This window comes from Azolla caroliniana, unplaced genomic scaffold (genome assembly GCF_043228905.1).
Source record: "Azolla caroliniana isolate FFs.n. ecotype wild unplaced genomic scaffold, voAzoCaro1.0.p SCAF_1, whole genome shotgun sequence".
NCBI lineage: Eukaryota > Viridiplantae > Streptophyta > Polypodiopsida > Salviniales > Salviniaceae > Azolla > Azolla caroliniana.
The window spans coordinates 35623557-35638902 of NW_028230436.1; the positions used below are offsets into that span (position 1 = coordinate 35623557).

At 38.4% G+C, this 15346-nt stretch overlaps 1 protein-coding gene across 3 annotated transcripts; it reads left to right on the top strand.

The window, feature by feature from the left end:
• Nucleotides 1-8135: 8135 nt before the first annotated feature.
• On the top strand, nt 8136-15067 carry TAF12 (TBP-associated factor 12). 3 transcript variants are annotated; one of them, XM_087337610.1, is made up of 9 exons: nt 8138-8526; nt 8683-8829; nt 8920-9228; nt 9348-9695; nt 10982-11056; nt 13840-13918; nt 14412-14476; nt 14579-14614; nt 14691-15067. In XM_087337610.1, the coding sequence occupies exons 1-9, from the start codon at nt 8161-8163 to the stop codon at nt 14805-14807; spliced, it is 1542 nt and encodes a 513-aa protein (XP_087193736.1). In that variant the 5' UTR covers nt 8138-8160; the 3' UTR covers nt 14808-15067. The 3 variants fall into 3 exon arrangements, with proteins under 3 accessions (XP_087193737.1, XP_087193736.1, XP_087193735.1); XM_087337609.1 differs by having other exon boundaries at nt 8138-8829; XM_087337611.1 differs by lacking the exons at nt 14412-14476; nt 14579-14614; nt 14691-15067 and having other exon boundaries at nt 8136-8829; nt 13828-13905.
• The last annotated feature ends 279 nt before the right edge of the window (nt 15068-15346 follow it).

Sequence of the window (15346 nt, forward strand, 5' to 3'; positions counted from 1 at the left end):
TAGCCTTTCGACGTAACGTGTTTTAAATAATAGTATTTTTGGTGTTGACTTGGTCATAAAAAGGTCTAATGCATAGGGTAAAGGTTCGATTTTAGTGAAGATGTCAGTTCCTATCTAGGTGGAGGGTTTTTTTGAGTCAACAATCACTTTGCAAAAGATTCCTTGCCTATGTTTTTCACGGACAAAACATTTATCAAGTGTGGGATAATGTAGTGACAAAAGGTAATTCTAATATGACATACTTACATTGTACAAAGGTTGTTAGGGATATATAGAAACTAGGGCAAATTCTAGGTCACACGAAATCTGAAAGATTATTATTAGTATTATAAAGAAATATGCACCTTAGTATATTACTTGAAAACTTGTACATATAGTGACAAAGGTAATTCTAGTATGACATACTTACATTGTACAAAGGTTGTTGGGGATATATGGAAACTAGGGCAAATTCTAGGTCACAGGAAATCCGAAAGATTATTATTATTATTATTTTAAAGAAAGATGCACCTTATTATATTACTTGAAAATTGTACATATAGAAAACAAAAGGAAACATTTCATCTCACTTCTATTTTGATACAAAGGCTAGTATAATCATCTGATCAAACATATGATGTCATATATGAAACAATAAATATCAGTTATGCAACATAAATGAATGTATAACATAATTCCACTTCATACCAGAAGTTGTATCCAAAAATAAGTGAAAATCTGAAAGATTATTATGCATTGGATGGTTGAGAAAAGAACTATGTCATGTTTGGTGTTTTGTTGTTGTGTTACTCTTACAATTAAATTAACTACCCACATATATCATGCCATTATTAATAACCCACACATGTTAGCGTGTCATTGTCATTATCTTCATATACCATATGTTCCATATTCTTGATAGAAAGTAAATTTTCAATTTAAGGGAACTTTTCCTTTCTTGAGTTTCTCTCTCTATTAATAAAAGGGGAATACATTTATAACTTGAAACTAATGTTATTGAAATACTTAACATTCTAGGATTTTCAAGAATCTATTAGTTGTATATAAAATAATTCGAATACATGTACCCGGTATTGAGCTTTCATCAAAGTTGCATTAAAGTTATTTATATTTATCATACCAGATTGTGTTGAATACTTTCTTTGAATGAATTGAGTATGTAGATAACCTAGACAATTTTGAAAAGATGATAGTTTTGAGGTATTGCGGCAACATGTAAAAGACGTAAACGTATTGTGTAAATCGAGGTAATCACTAGGCGTGTGGAAGGTCTATATATGGAGGACTATATTATATATGTAGATGGACATTGTGTATAATCGTGACATTTGGGATATATAATAGCATCCGACAAACCATTCATAAGTCAAGAAGTTTTGTCTAATAGTTATCTCTCGTAATGGTCTTCCCAACAAGGTAGACACATACAAGCCCTCATGGCTGACCTCTCTATTAGATAGATTATATATCGATGTTACCACCTAATCATTGGCAAGGTTATTGCATTCATATGTGACTAATGGGATTGGCTCAAACATATCTCCCCTTTAGTTTAATGACTCAACCACTTTGTTGGTGTTGTGGTAGGTTATTTGAACAATGTTTCTAATACCGATACATACAATAGATTCTACTAGCTAGTAGAATTAGAAAACCGTGAGAAGTGTTCAAGAAAGAAGTATTTTTTATAACATTTTTTGTTTTGGGAAACAATGGCTATTGTAGAACAGCAACAACAGGATTTAGCTATGCTGTTTTTGGATTTTGAGAAGGCTTATGATAGAGTGGATTGGGATTTTATGGAGGTGACATTATTGTATATGGGCTTTCTAGTGCAATGGATTAGGGCGGTGGCAGCATTGTATAGGACCGCTCATAGTTCACTTTTGTTTGCAAGTGAAGTTGGTGGTAGATTTTCACTTTCGCGGTCAGTAAGACAAGGGTGTCCACTTGCTCCCTTTATGTTTATTTTAGTTTCTGAAGCCTTTTCTGATTTTCTTAGCAGTAGGAATGTCGATATTCGTGGCATAGCCTTACCTATACAAGGATACGCAGTCTCCGCTATTGATTCGGAATTTGCTGATGACACCACTTTATATGTTTCTGCAGATGAGGGGAACTTGTTGAATCTTCAAAAAGTGTTATCCGATTTTTGTGATGCTTCAAGAGCTTTGATCAATTGGGACAAATCCATGGGATTTTGGGTTGCGTTGTCTTCTCCCCCCACAAGATGTGCCATCTCTAGGCTTTATTTGGGTACCTCAAGGTACAACTGTAAGGTATTTGGGTTGTCAAGTGGGGATAGATTTGTCAGCGTAAGAGATGGTAACACCCATTTTTTTACGGGTTAGAAATAAATTGTTGTATTGGGATACTACTAAGTTGTCTCTACCAGGAAGGGTTGTTGTGGGCAAACTAGGTTTTGCTTGCATCGTTGTGGTACGTTGCATCAACATGGCTATTTTCACGGTCTATTTTATGGGATCAAGGGTTGTTGCAAAAGTTGATTGGTCAGTTTTAATTCGACCAATACGTGAAGGTGAACTTGGCTTAATAGATCCTTTGCTCTAGAGTAAGGCCCTTCTTGCAAAGCATGTTGTGAGAGGATTTATGCCTGGGTATGAGTTGTGGAAAAAGTTATGGTTGTTATCTCTTTGTAATATTAAACCTATAATAGGAGGACAGTGACAAGATAGTTTTCGATGGTTGTTTCACTTTGAATTTCCAATTAAGGCTCATAATGTTGGTTCTATGAGATTATTTACAGGTATTTTGAGGGCATGGAAGGACATTAAAGAGGCTCTCCTATTTCAACTTCCAGCAATAGAAGCCCAATTTTTAAGGCAACCGTTGTTATGGAATCCTTTGTTTATTGATAGCTATGGCTGTGTTTTAGGAATTAGATCGCGTTTATCGTGGGGAAAAATAGACTTAGGACGAACTACCTTTGTGGCTGCTTGGGAGCGGTTTCAAATGCTCTTGGAGGAGGACAAACAACAATTATTATCTTCCTTGTGTGGGGGTTGTTTGATGTTTGAGTAGATTGAGCAAGCTTTTCAGAATAGTCAAAGGCAACTTAATTTGGCTAATACTTATACATGGTATGGTCTTTTCTCTTCTTTGGGTGTTTTAATAAGTGCTTGTGCTTATGCTAATCAAGGTCAAAAAAGATTTTATGAGGTTCGTGATGATGGTCTTTTATATTTGGTGGATGAAGAAGCTGAAATTATGCAGCTAGCCTCCGAAAAACCCATTACGGTTATTGCTCGGTTAAACAAGAAGATTTTCTTAGATTTGAGCCCTTTTTTGGCGGATCATGCAATAAAAATATGGGTATTCTAAAGTAAGCCAATGACACATCTTAAGTGGAACCCAACTGATTATGCATGGCGGTTGGTTGGCTATTCCTCGACAAATGAACAAGTGAGTAGGATTCTCCCTTTTTTCCAATATTCTGTGGCATATGGGAGACATTTTTTGATGCAACGACATTGCGTAAATCCTGTTGCACAAAAGTATTGGTAGTCAGGTGGTATATCGCATCAATATATGGCGGCATTTTGGAAAAGTTTATGGGCTTTACCATGTATGCGGAGAGCAATTTCTTTTAAGTGGTTAATGATTCATTTTGCTTTACCTGTAGGTTCTCATTTAAAAGGCCAAGTCGATGATCGTCGTTGTGTATGTTGCCTAGTACATGAGGAAACTTTAAAACCTTTATTTTGGACTTGTAGTGTACAACTCGAAAGTTGTAGCAATTTTTACATGGGGGGTTGTTTTCCGGGGGTCTTTGAATGTGTGGGTATCTTTGTAAGAGGAGGAGAAATGTGCGGAAGCATTATGTATGTCAGAAAGTACAATTGAAGAAGTCCGTCCAAACATTTGTTTGTGCTAAATATTTTAGAAATTCTTTTGTTTGGAATATTGTTTCAGTTAATGCTTTATGGGTGTGGTGGAAGTGTCGTTGTAGCAAGAAATATGAAGACATCGAGTATAGTGTGGTGGATATGATTAAGATGTTTGGGACAACTTGGTGCACACAATTAAGGGAGAGTATGATAGTATTGAAGGAAAATCGGAAAAGGTGCATAAGAAAAGGCGAAAACTTCGTAAAATATGGTGGCCAATACCTCTCTTGTTGGATGAATCACATGAAGATCGTTGGAATTATGCTCCACCACGTTGGTTATTCCCTCCTCCTACTCTATTCTTATTTCAAAGATAATTGTGAGGTATATAGTTTTTTCTTCTTACTCTTTTTAACTTATAGTTTGACAGGTGTTACCCCGTACGAGATGTAGGGGGCATAAATGTAATTGTGAGTCGATACGTATGTGAACACATGCACACGTGTGTGCATGTGGATGGATACGAGGAGGTGTGAGTGAGTGTCCAGTATGAATGCTCTAGGGGGCTTACACCCCTTTGTATCTACCCCCTCTTGTACTATTTAACCCCTTATGGGGAATGAATGAATGAATGATCATTTTCTCTCTCAATCTCTCTCTCTCTTGTCATCTCTCTTTCTCTCTCTCTCCCCCTCAACGTTGAATCCCCTTGGGAGGGGGGTGGAGCCATTTTAGGCACCACCCCCCACCCCGCAATGCTTCTCAATGCACATGATCTCTCTCGCCATCAATCCCATACTCTCCATCATCATCATAACCACCATGTCTATCTTTATCATGATTATCATCATCCTTAACCCTAACCCTAAAAAAAACGTATAACAACAAGAAGGACATAAAAGAGGGGGATGTGATAGGGGCAATCGTGTGGAGTGACATGGGTGAGATGTTGGATGTGGAAAATGAAGCACCTTCTAATTTTGGACAAGGATGAGTGATGAAGGTGTTGAGGGTTGTAACAAATTTAATGAGCATACGAGGAGAGTGGTGTCATTTTGTTTTTGTAGGTACACGATTTTGGTGGTAAATTAGGGTGAGTGAGATGGTTGATGTCAATTTATGAAGCACAATTCATTTTTTTATAAGGATGAGCGATTGTGGTGTGGGGGCTGAAGCATAGTCTCTTGAGAAGACTAGACTCATTAATTGTTTGTATGTACAGGATTTTGGCGATAATTGGTGGGATGTTTGATGTGGAATTGATGAAGAAGAATGCATGTTTTTGATAAGGATGAGTGATGAGGATGTGGGGGGCGAAGCAGATTCTCATGAGGAGATGAGGAAACAAGTCTTGTTGTATTGTTGTATGTCAGGATTTTTTGGCGGTATTTTGCGAGATGATTGATGTGGACTTAACGAAGTAATTTTCATGGTTTGGATAAGGATGAGTGATGATGGTGTGGAGGCCGAAGCATATTCTCATAAGAAGATGAGGAATTTAAACTCATTTTATTGTCTCAGTGCAAGAATTTGGTGGTAATCGGCGAGATGGTTGATGTGGACTTCACGAAGCAAATTGTAGGTTTTTGATAAGGATGAGTGATGATGGTGTGAGGGCCGAAGCATAAGCTCGTGAGGAGACGAGAAAATTGACGTAATGTGTTGTTATGAGGAGAGGAGAAAATTGACTTAATGTGTTGTTGTATGACACGAAGCAATTTGTAGGTTTTTGATAAGGATGAGTGATGATGGTGTGAGGGCCGAAGCATAAGCTCATGAGGAGAGGAGAAAATTGACGTAATGTGTTGTTGTATGAGGAGAGGAGAAAATTGATGTAATATGTTGTTGTATGAGGAGAGGAGAAAATTGACTTAATGTGTTGTTGTATGAAAGTTGGTGGTAACTGATGAGATGGTTGATGTGGAAAGAGGAAGCATATTTGTTGAGTTGACAGTATAATGTATTGGATCGCCTTCCAATTTGTGATGTATAGGAAGTTGGTGGTAACTGATGAGATGGTTGATGTGGAAAGAGGAAGCATATTTGTTGAGTTGACAGTATAATGTATTGGATCGCCTTCCAATTTGTGATGTATAGGAAGTTGGTGGTAACCGACGAGATGGTTGATGTGGAAAGAGGAAGCATATTTGTTGAGTTGACAGTATAATGTATTGGATCGCCTTCAAATATGCAATAGACAGGAGCAGGTTGAAGAAGTATTGAAAGGTTCATAACTATGACTTGCGAGGACTTGTTTCCGAATATAAGTAATTTGGTTGTTGTCTATGGATATGATACCTTGCATTGTGTCCAAGGAATATCTTACAATTAGTGGATTGTTTTCTCTATTTTGGATTTATTTCCTCAACCAGTATCTTTCACAAGACGGGCTAGGGGGGAAAACTTTGTATGTTGTAGCTGTTATGACCCTTTTTTTTTCTTTTTCTTTTTTAAAGGAAGATGCACCTTAGTATATTCCTTGAAAAGTCTACATAGGAAAAATAGAAGGAGACATTTCATCTCACTTCTATTTGTAAGATACAAAACCTAGCACATCTGATGATATAGATGATGTCATATATGAACAAGTAGAACAATGCTTACTATCCACTATCCAACATAAACGAAGGTATGGCATAATTCCACTTTGGACCAACAGTTGTCTCTGAAAATAATTGGAGTCCTTGCCATTGGTTCTTAAAGGCCACTTGCCGTTGCCACAAAACATCATTTGAACCCTGTAGATCATCATATTGCCCATGTAGTGTGTGAACAAACAACATCCAAAATTCAATAAGCTTAGTGTTGAGCTATACATGAGCATTGTTAAAAACATAATCACATTTCGCTTTCCATATTATCCAAAGAGCCAATGATGTAATTGTACGCCGAATGACCAGATTTTTATGACCCTTTTTATACAACTAATGGAAGGATATTTGTTTTGGAAAAAAAGAGAGTACACCTTCCAAGCAATTATTGTCACAAACGAGACACCTTGTGGTGAAAAAGGTTAGTTAGTTGGACCTGTGTGTATCATGCAACCACCAACTTTGACAATATAAGGAGGAAAACCACATGTTGATAAGAGGGTCGTTGGTTGGTTTGTTGCTCTCCCATTAAATAACTAATTATAATATATTGCGCAATGACTTTGATTGCCATATAGTGTATTATCTCTCATTCTCTGGTTTGGTAGGTGTATGTCGTAGGAGGTGGAGTGCTTCAATTGTCACTACATAGGACATTATCAAAGGGATGATGGCGCCCTTTGTAGTGGAAGTTGTAAAATTGGTAGTGATAGGCATGTAAGACACCCAAGGCAATGAATGCCCTATACCATGCAAGTGAGCAAATACATTTTCATCACAGAATTCGAGTATAACAACTACATGGGTCAACTGTCAACACCTACATCTTTGTGATAAAGTAAACATCATTCTTGTCCTAAGAAGTAGCTTAGAACCCTCACGAGGTAGAGGGCTTACAAACTCCCCATGTAGATGGAATCTAGAACCTTGCCTAACGTTGCCATGTACACATTGATCAATGGGGGATAAATATTGTGCAATGGTAGCAAAAAACCTATTCATGAATTCAAAAAGCCATTTTGCCATAGAAGTGACACATAGACAACAAACCTAATCTAACCTGTATTGTACTTGGAAGACATGTTAATGGTGGAGAAGTCAAAGGATGACATCTACAGTTTGGAACGAAAATAGAACCAATAATTTGAGATGAAGGATCAGAAAGCGGTGAGACATATATTGGGCACACAAAGTGCTCAAGACACGAAGAGTCAATAGATTCAATTTTAAGTATTTGACATATATACATATTCACTTCGGAGCAACGAGAGGTATGTGTGTAATGAGAAACAACGTGAGGACACAGACATAATGTGCGGGGGACATGACATTGAGCAACGCGAGGAGGGGAGGGTGCTAACACAAATGCACGAGCCACTCTACATTGGTCCTTGTCTTGAGCCGCGACAATGGCTCTTGTCTTGTTTCGGGATGATGTCGTCCCAAGGCTAGTAATTAATAGTATACAATGTACGTACATACATACAACGAGGTGGGTTGGCCTGGCCCCTTTAAGCTCATGGGCCAAATTTGGTCTTAGAAGAAGACGTGTGTGTTAATATATATTTCTTTTATTTCTTCTCTCTGTCTCCGTCTCCGTCTCTGTTGTGTGTCTGAGTTTTTCTCTCTTTCTTTCTCTGTCTGTGTCTTTCCTTGGTTAGCTCTCGACGAAGACGGGCGACGACGGCGAGAGGCGGGGGGCCTCTTCTTCTACGGCCGCCATGGCTGGGGACAACGTCGCCGCCCCTCCCGCCCTACTCCACCAAGCCTCTTCTGTTGCCCCACCCACGCCCACGCCCACACCCACGCCCACGCCCTCCATTTCTGTAGCCTCTCCGACCGCCGTCGGATCTGCCGCCGCCCTTACCACCGCACATCAGCCTAATCCTCCTGCTCCCCAGCAGAGCCTGGCTCAGAGTTTCTCCCAAAATCAGCACACTCTGAATCAGATGAGTTTTCAGCAACAACAGCAGCAGCAGCAGCAGCAGCAACAACAACAACAGAAGCAGGCTACAGGGGGAAACAGTTTCCGGCCACATCTAGGTCCAACTAATTATCCATCTCAGCAGCAGCAGCAGCAACAACAAGTTGCTTCCCCAACAATGTCCTCGTCTTCGTCATCGCGAATGTCAATGACTACTGTGTACAGGCCAGGATTAGGCACCCACTTCCCATCGTCCATGCCAACTATGCAGCAGCAACAACAGCAGCAGCAGCAACAACAACAACAACAACAACAACAGCACATGCTGAGAGGTGGGCAGGGACAAGGATCTGTTCGTCCGGCCATGTATGCTACAAGCCCATCATCTTACATGCAGCAGCAACAGACTGCCAGACCAACCATGGCAGCTGGTCAAGTACCTGCGCATATGAACCCTCAACTTCAGGTCAGTATATATACAACTCAATACACCCCCTTTGCGTTTTGTTTTCGTTTGTGTGATGCTCATATTTCTGGGTTTTGCACCCTAATGAAGATGCAATCCCGTACAAAGCCTCAAGGCCAGTTGATTCAAGGGCAGACCAACTCTTCACCAGGGCTAGGAGGAGGTGTGGGCTCAATTACAGGCCAGTTGATGAGACCATCATCGGGCAATGCTATTTCACAGCAGCAGCAGCAGCAGCAGCAACAACAACAACAACAACAGCAACAGCAACAACAACAGCAACAACAACAACAGCAACAACAACAGCAACAACAAGCAAGGTCGCAACAACAAGCCAGACAAGCCCAGCTGCCCCAACAAATTCAACCACAATCACTGCCTCAACAGCCCTCTTCACAGGTTCTGTCATGATGTCTATAACTGAGAAACAAGAAAAAAGTGTACTTTTTTAATCAAGAAGTACAGCCTGTGTGCTAATAATCATATATATATATATATATATGTGCATTTTGCAACAGTATCAGAAGTTGCCATCACCTGGATTGCAGCCGTCTCAGTCAGCTGCCAATATGCAGAACCAGATGCATCTCTACCCAGCACAGAAGCAAATGCAGCCAGGAACGAATCCAGCGTCATTTAATTTTTCTCAGCAGCAAGGACCGGCATCATATAAACAAATGCAAGGGCAGTACCCTCCACAAATGGCTCAACTAAGCCAGCAACAACAGCTTGGCAGAGCACAGAGTGCTCTTCAGAGGCCTCCAACATTAACTGGCATCCCACCTGTGACAACAGCAACACCAATTCCGCTAGAGTCTGAGAATAAAATTTTGAGTAAACGGAGCATTCAAGACCTTGTAACACAGGTAAATTTCCCTACATTTATCTTCGTTTTGTTGGGGATTTGTTATATTAGGTATAATATTATTTTTTCACGCCATGGATTGAACAGTTAACATTGGTGCATGTTGATCTCTGCTGTACTCGATCAATGTTCATGTAGCTCAGTAGCTCAGTTGTTTAGAGTGGGGATCCTAGTCATATGACAACCAAAGCTCTTTTTAGTTTATGCTGGGCTTTGTGAATCTTCTTGTAAAACAATCCTTGTTTAAGTATATTGGGTGTTTTGCACATCAGCATAGAAAAAAAAACCTGTATAGTCCTGTTGGTGCCATATGTGTTTGGGGGTTAATATTGTTTCTTGAAACAGATACTTCATGAAATTATCTGTCCAAAGTTCTGTCATACTTATATTTTATCTTTTGCCTGCAAATGGTCAATTTGCAAAAGTTTTTGTTTAAACTGGGGTTGTGCTACTCCTAAATTTGATCTAGAATATCCAGTAAGAGACATACTGAGGATATATGTCAATTTAGCTTTTACTTCGTTTTTATTAAACTATCTATTCTATTTATACTTCAATTTTGTAAAAATGCTTTGGTCTCATAGGTTTTTTTTACATTTTCTAGAATAAATTATTGCATATGTTCTTCCCTTCGTACGACTCAATACAAAAATAGACAACAGCTCACATCCTGAAAACCAAATGGATGTGATGGTGTTTTTGTGTTCCTAAGAAAGTAGCTTCTCAAATTTATTTGAAATTGCTATTAACCACAGATTTTCGTATTTGGTTTTAAATTGGTTTACTGTTTGTTTGAATTTTGTTATGCCTTTATTATATATTTCTACAAATGAGAATTCTTTGTTTATTATTGTCACATTTCTGTACTCAATTCATTTGTATCATCCATTCTCTTAGTTTGTAATCCCAAAATTTTCCAATCCTGAATATATATACCCTCATAACATAGAAAATCTTATAATCTCATGTTTGTTGAGGCACACGAACACTTTTTGTGATATATTTCTTCAGCACAATTTTTCATGCGAAATTGTCCGTAGTCTTATTTGTGAACGCAGAGGGTCATAGAAATACTTGTGGCTAGGTTGCCCATCATAAATTATATGTAATAAAAAGAGTGTCTTCTTTTAACATTCGCTCCTGCATATCATGTAATAAGACATCTGTGGTTTTATTGGTTCTTGTGGAAGTATAGATAAAATAATAAACATAGCCATCAATTTTCTTTGTAATTATGATCTTTCTACCCTCACACATCTTTGTGAAAATTTTGTTTATCTTTTCCAGGTAGATCCTAATGAGCGGCTTGATCCCGAGGTGGAAGATGTACTCCTCGAAATTGCTGATGATTTTATAGAATCAGTGAGTCATGAGACACATTTTCTACTGATATATCCTATGATTTTTTCAACAATCTGAGGGTGTCTGTGGACTCTGTACAGGAAATTCATATGTGATGCATTGACGTTTCCTTTTGATTTTCATGTGTATATTGTAAAGTGCGTACAATTCACTTTGTAGATTAACTGTAAGCTATTATCCTATAAATTGAAACCATGAAAAAGGAGAAAGGGGGAAAATTAACTCTTAAAAGATATCGTCCTATAATTGGAACTAACTGCTGTTCTCCATAGGAAATGGTGGGAAATGAGAATCCTGTTTTGTAGAGGGAAACACTTGCTGTGATGCCTCTTTGCTGACAAGTGTTTATTGCTGTATTATTGAAAACGTCCTTGCTCTTGATTTCTAGCAAGAACACTCCCCAAGCATCATTAGTCTTTGTATTCCATTGCTTTGCAGAGTTGGTCAAAGCCTTGTTCAAAGGCGCAGTGGCGTACCCTCCTTATTTCATGAAAAAGCGGTACCATGGCAAACATTGTGCTCCTCTTATTCTCCATCCCAATTGCACAGTAACCTTTAAAGTGTTATCATGAAGGCAGGAATGGGGGAGTTGATGATGATGATCTATTAATGTCTTTTGGAGGTGTAATAATCATCACAAATCACTTTTGCCAGGTGTGTGACTGGGTAGAGCAAAAAGAAAATGTAAAAGCTGAAATGAAGAACCAAACCAGTTGCCGAATTTCATTGTACTGATCTTCCCTAAATTTGGTACCGTGGTTTTCCATGTCCTTTGAGTTTATTCTACTTCCTTGCTAAATGCATCCATGTATCACTTGATTCCCGAGTGGCCTTAAGTTTGCATTTGGCTGCCGTATATTCTTCATCAAACCATACTTTGGTCTTTTGCATGCCTTCTTGTTATGCTAACGCTCAATGTGGGTTCTCTAGATCCACATAATGCATTTCTGAAAAGTTATCACACACTTTCGATATCGTATGGAATGCATGACTCATGAGGAATTCCTTTCATCTGTTAATATATGTGCTTTTTTTTTCTTCCATTCCATCTTGTATGACCCGTATGCTACATTCATTGGATTGGCATCTGCATGTTGTTTTATCTTTACTCCTACATGTGTATGTGCGGGATACGAATTTGAGAATCTATCCCCAACGTCTAAGGTCAAATCTAAAGCATCAGGTTTGACTACTCATAGTTGATGAGAGTAGGTCCCCTACTTAGCTGCATGAGCTAATCACACTTTTCATGGCTGATCCTTGTATACTTGTAGTTCAGTTTCATGAACATTGTTTCCATTTTGAACCTATTTGTATGCAGCATGCCTATTATAGGTTCTAGCCTTATAATCTGCCTGAATATATCAATCCTAGCATTCATGTCTACAATGACCAACACTTTCTCTTTGATATTGAGGGGATTGCTATGTGGAATATAGCAGCTTGCAGTGTATTTTGGTGTCTCTGCTACTTGAATCTTTGGTCACATGTATATTTTATGCATGTCCCTAGTGCAAATAGTGATTATGTCGTGTAGTTCTTTGTACATTATTGTTAGCCCACCTTGATCTTTCGCTTTATGCACATGGAATGGGCGACTAACCTTCACTGTATCGGAGACAATATACATTGTGTTCCAAGTATCGTGGTAAATAATTATGTTAGTATTTGGGTTTATCTCATTTTGGTCTTCTTCATTCTTCCAACTAGTAACTTGTATATATTTTTCAGCTTTGTTTGTCAGTGCTTCATAGCTTGTTATCCATTGGTTTCTAGAAGTTCTATCCTTGGTGATTAAGTACTTTGTATCCTGGAGATAGGCCTGGTCGAGTCTTGCCTAGTATCATGGTGAGGTTTCTACATCTTTTTAGCCTTCTTGTTCTCACTATCCTTATTTTGGTCTTGAGAACTCACACTTGAAACATATATGTTCCATTGCCGATTTTCTTGCTTCTTGAGTTGTGCATTGATATGCTGGGTACTTTGCTGTTGTGGTTTGTCGATTTCTTGACTTGTAGCTATATTCTTTTCATGTGTAAGGCGGATGCCAACTTCGCTTATCACTTGTCCCTAGCTCTGCAATTTTATCTTCATGCCTGGATACGCATTAACTCTTCTATGCGTACATTTTCCATTGCCGATTCCCTTGCTTCTTGAGTTGCACATTGATATGCTGGGCACTTTGCTGTTTTGGCTTGTTGATTTCTCGACTTTTAGCCATATTCTCTTCATTTGTAAGGAGGATGCCAACTTGACTGATCAGTTGTCCCTAGCTCTGCAATTTTATCTTCATGCGGATATGCATTTAAGTATTTTCTCCAGCTGGGTATGCTTCTCTTCACGTGACAATATTTGAGTGCTTAAATCTCCTTGTATTTGGCTCCGTCGTTTTTAAATCTGAATTCCTTGTTTTGCTCTGCCTGATGACACGTCTGCTGTTCGAGGCAAAGAACATGATCAAAATCTCCTCATTTGATTGCAGTGTATCTGTTGACTTTTTTACCTTAGCAGGAATGGATGGGGTTTCTTTGTGGCTTCGTGTTTTCTTAACACTAAAGTACTTGAGATAGTGTATTGCTGAATAGTATACTTGAGATGCAAATGGAACCTCAGAAATTGTGTATTGCTCAGAGAGAAGGAAAGAAGCTATATTAATGTCTTTTAAGAAGCCAAAATGGCCTGTAAATCAAACGAGAGAGAGAGAGAGAGAGAGAGAGAGAGAGAGAGAGAGAGAGAGAGAGAGAGAGAGAGAGAGAGAGAGAGAGAGAGACTCTTATGTGTAGGTAACAACTTTTGCTTGTAAGCTTGCAAAGCATCGGAAATCAAACGTGTTGGAAGCAAAGGATATTCTTTTGCATTTAAGTAAGTCACTTCTGTTGTTTCATAGATAAAAAGCCATGCTATTAAGGTGCATGTGCTATTACCTTCAGTGATGCCCTTAGTTAATCACGGTTTGCTTGCTACTAGCTTCATTTGGTGTCCTTAGTTTACTTCAAAGAATTTTAGTTGTGACATTTTTCGTGCGAATTTGATCATAGAGAGAAATGAATGAAAATCTAAAACACTTGCCTTTTGTGCTCATAAAGCCACTTGGGCCTTTTGAAGAAGTTAATCTAACATTTCATTTTATTTCTCTTTGTCTTGCGTTATTCTCAAAAAAATTATACTGCTGCAATATATTGTTTATAAGTGCTACCTGTAATATCTAGAAACTGATGGACCGATGCCAAAGGTACAAAAATTTTCGGAATCAGTGTAGCTGCCTTGCTATTGATTGCTGAACAGTAACTTATGTCAATAAGCTCTTGTAATAAATTTCATATCTAATGTTAAATTCATGTCATGCTATCATCAGGTAGAAACTGGGATATTAGTGTTCCTGGATTTGGTGGAGATGAATATCGTGCATATAAAAAGACGGTAATGATGCAGCATGTATGCAGCCCTACAATTTTTGAAATCCCTAAGTTTGAGACAATATTTCATTTTCTGACTGCATATAATTTGATTCTGGTCAAACAGTTTATGGATGAAGCTCATAAGCAGCGCCTTGCTCTGGTAAGTGATTTCAGAAGAATATAAATTACAATGTCATGGAAAGGACATAATTTATATCTGGTATACAATCTTATAGGTGAAGAAGTCAATGGCAAGCCATCAGCCTGGACAAGATACAAATTCCAAGGGTTCTAGTGGTGGACAACCTGTTACAGGTTCTGCTGGTACCCATGCAGCTGGTGCTGCTAGCTAGTGAAGATGCCATGCACGACATGGGTGAATGGATCTATTCTGGGTAAACTAAAGGCACCCACTCATTGTGAATGATATTTGTGAGCCTGAAAATTGTGTGTTCTCCTAAGTCGGTATATTTTCTTTCTTTTATCCCAGGTATGTATAGAACGTCTTTTGTTGGATAGTCATCATGTAAAATCTATCATCTTTTCAGTATGACAGCTAGAAGCATTGACATTTGGAACCTTCAAAAAAGAAAAAGAATATCTTAATTTTTTACTTGCAATGCTGCTGCTTTTCTTGGTGTTGAATATGGAAATACCTGTTTTTTTTTCTGAGTGAGGAAGGCTTGGTATGCTCATAATGTTACGCCTTCAAATATAAAGCTCCTATTTGTTGGAGTCACATCATTTTACTCACTGAGTATGACTAATGAAAACTTCAATCTTCACATATGTTGGATCAGAGCATGTGTTTTGAAAGTAATTTCAAGGAAATATTATTTATTAGGAGATTTTTTGCTGTAAATTGTGCTGCCTTTCTTAAAGCCATCATCAT

Excerpts from the sequence above, each read along its gene's own strand:
- TAF12 (XM_087337609.1), top strand. The coding sequence starts at position 8,161 with ATGGCTGGGGACAACGTCGCCGCCCCTCCCGCCCTACTCCACCAAGCC. Across the intron at positions 9,229-9,347 it reads CTCAACAGCCCTCTTCACAG|TATCAGAAGTTGCCATCACC; the intron begins GTTCTGTCATGA and ends ATTTTGCAACAG. Across the intron at positions 14,477-14,578 it reads ATCGTGCATATAAAAAGACG|TTTATGGATGAAGCTCATAA; the intron begins GTAATGATGCAG and ends CTGGTCAAACAG.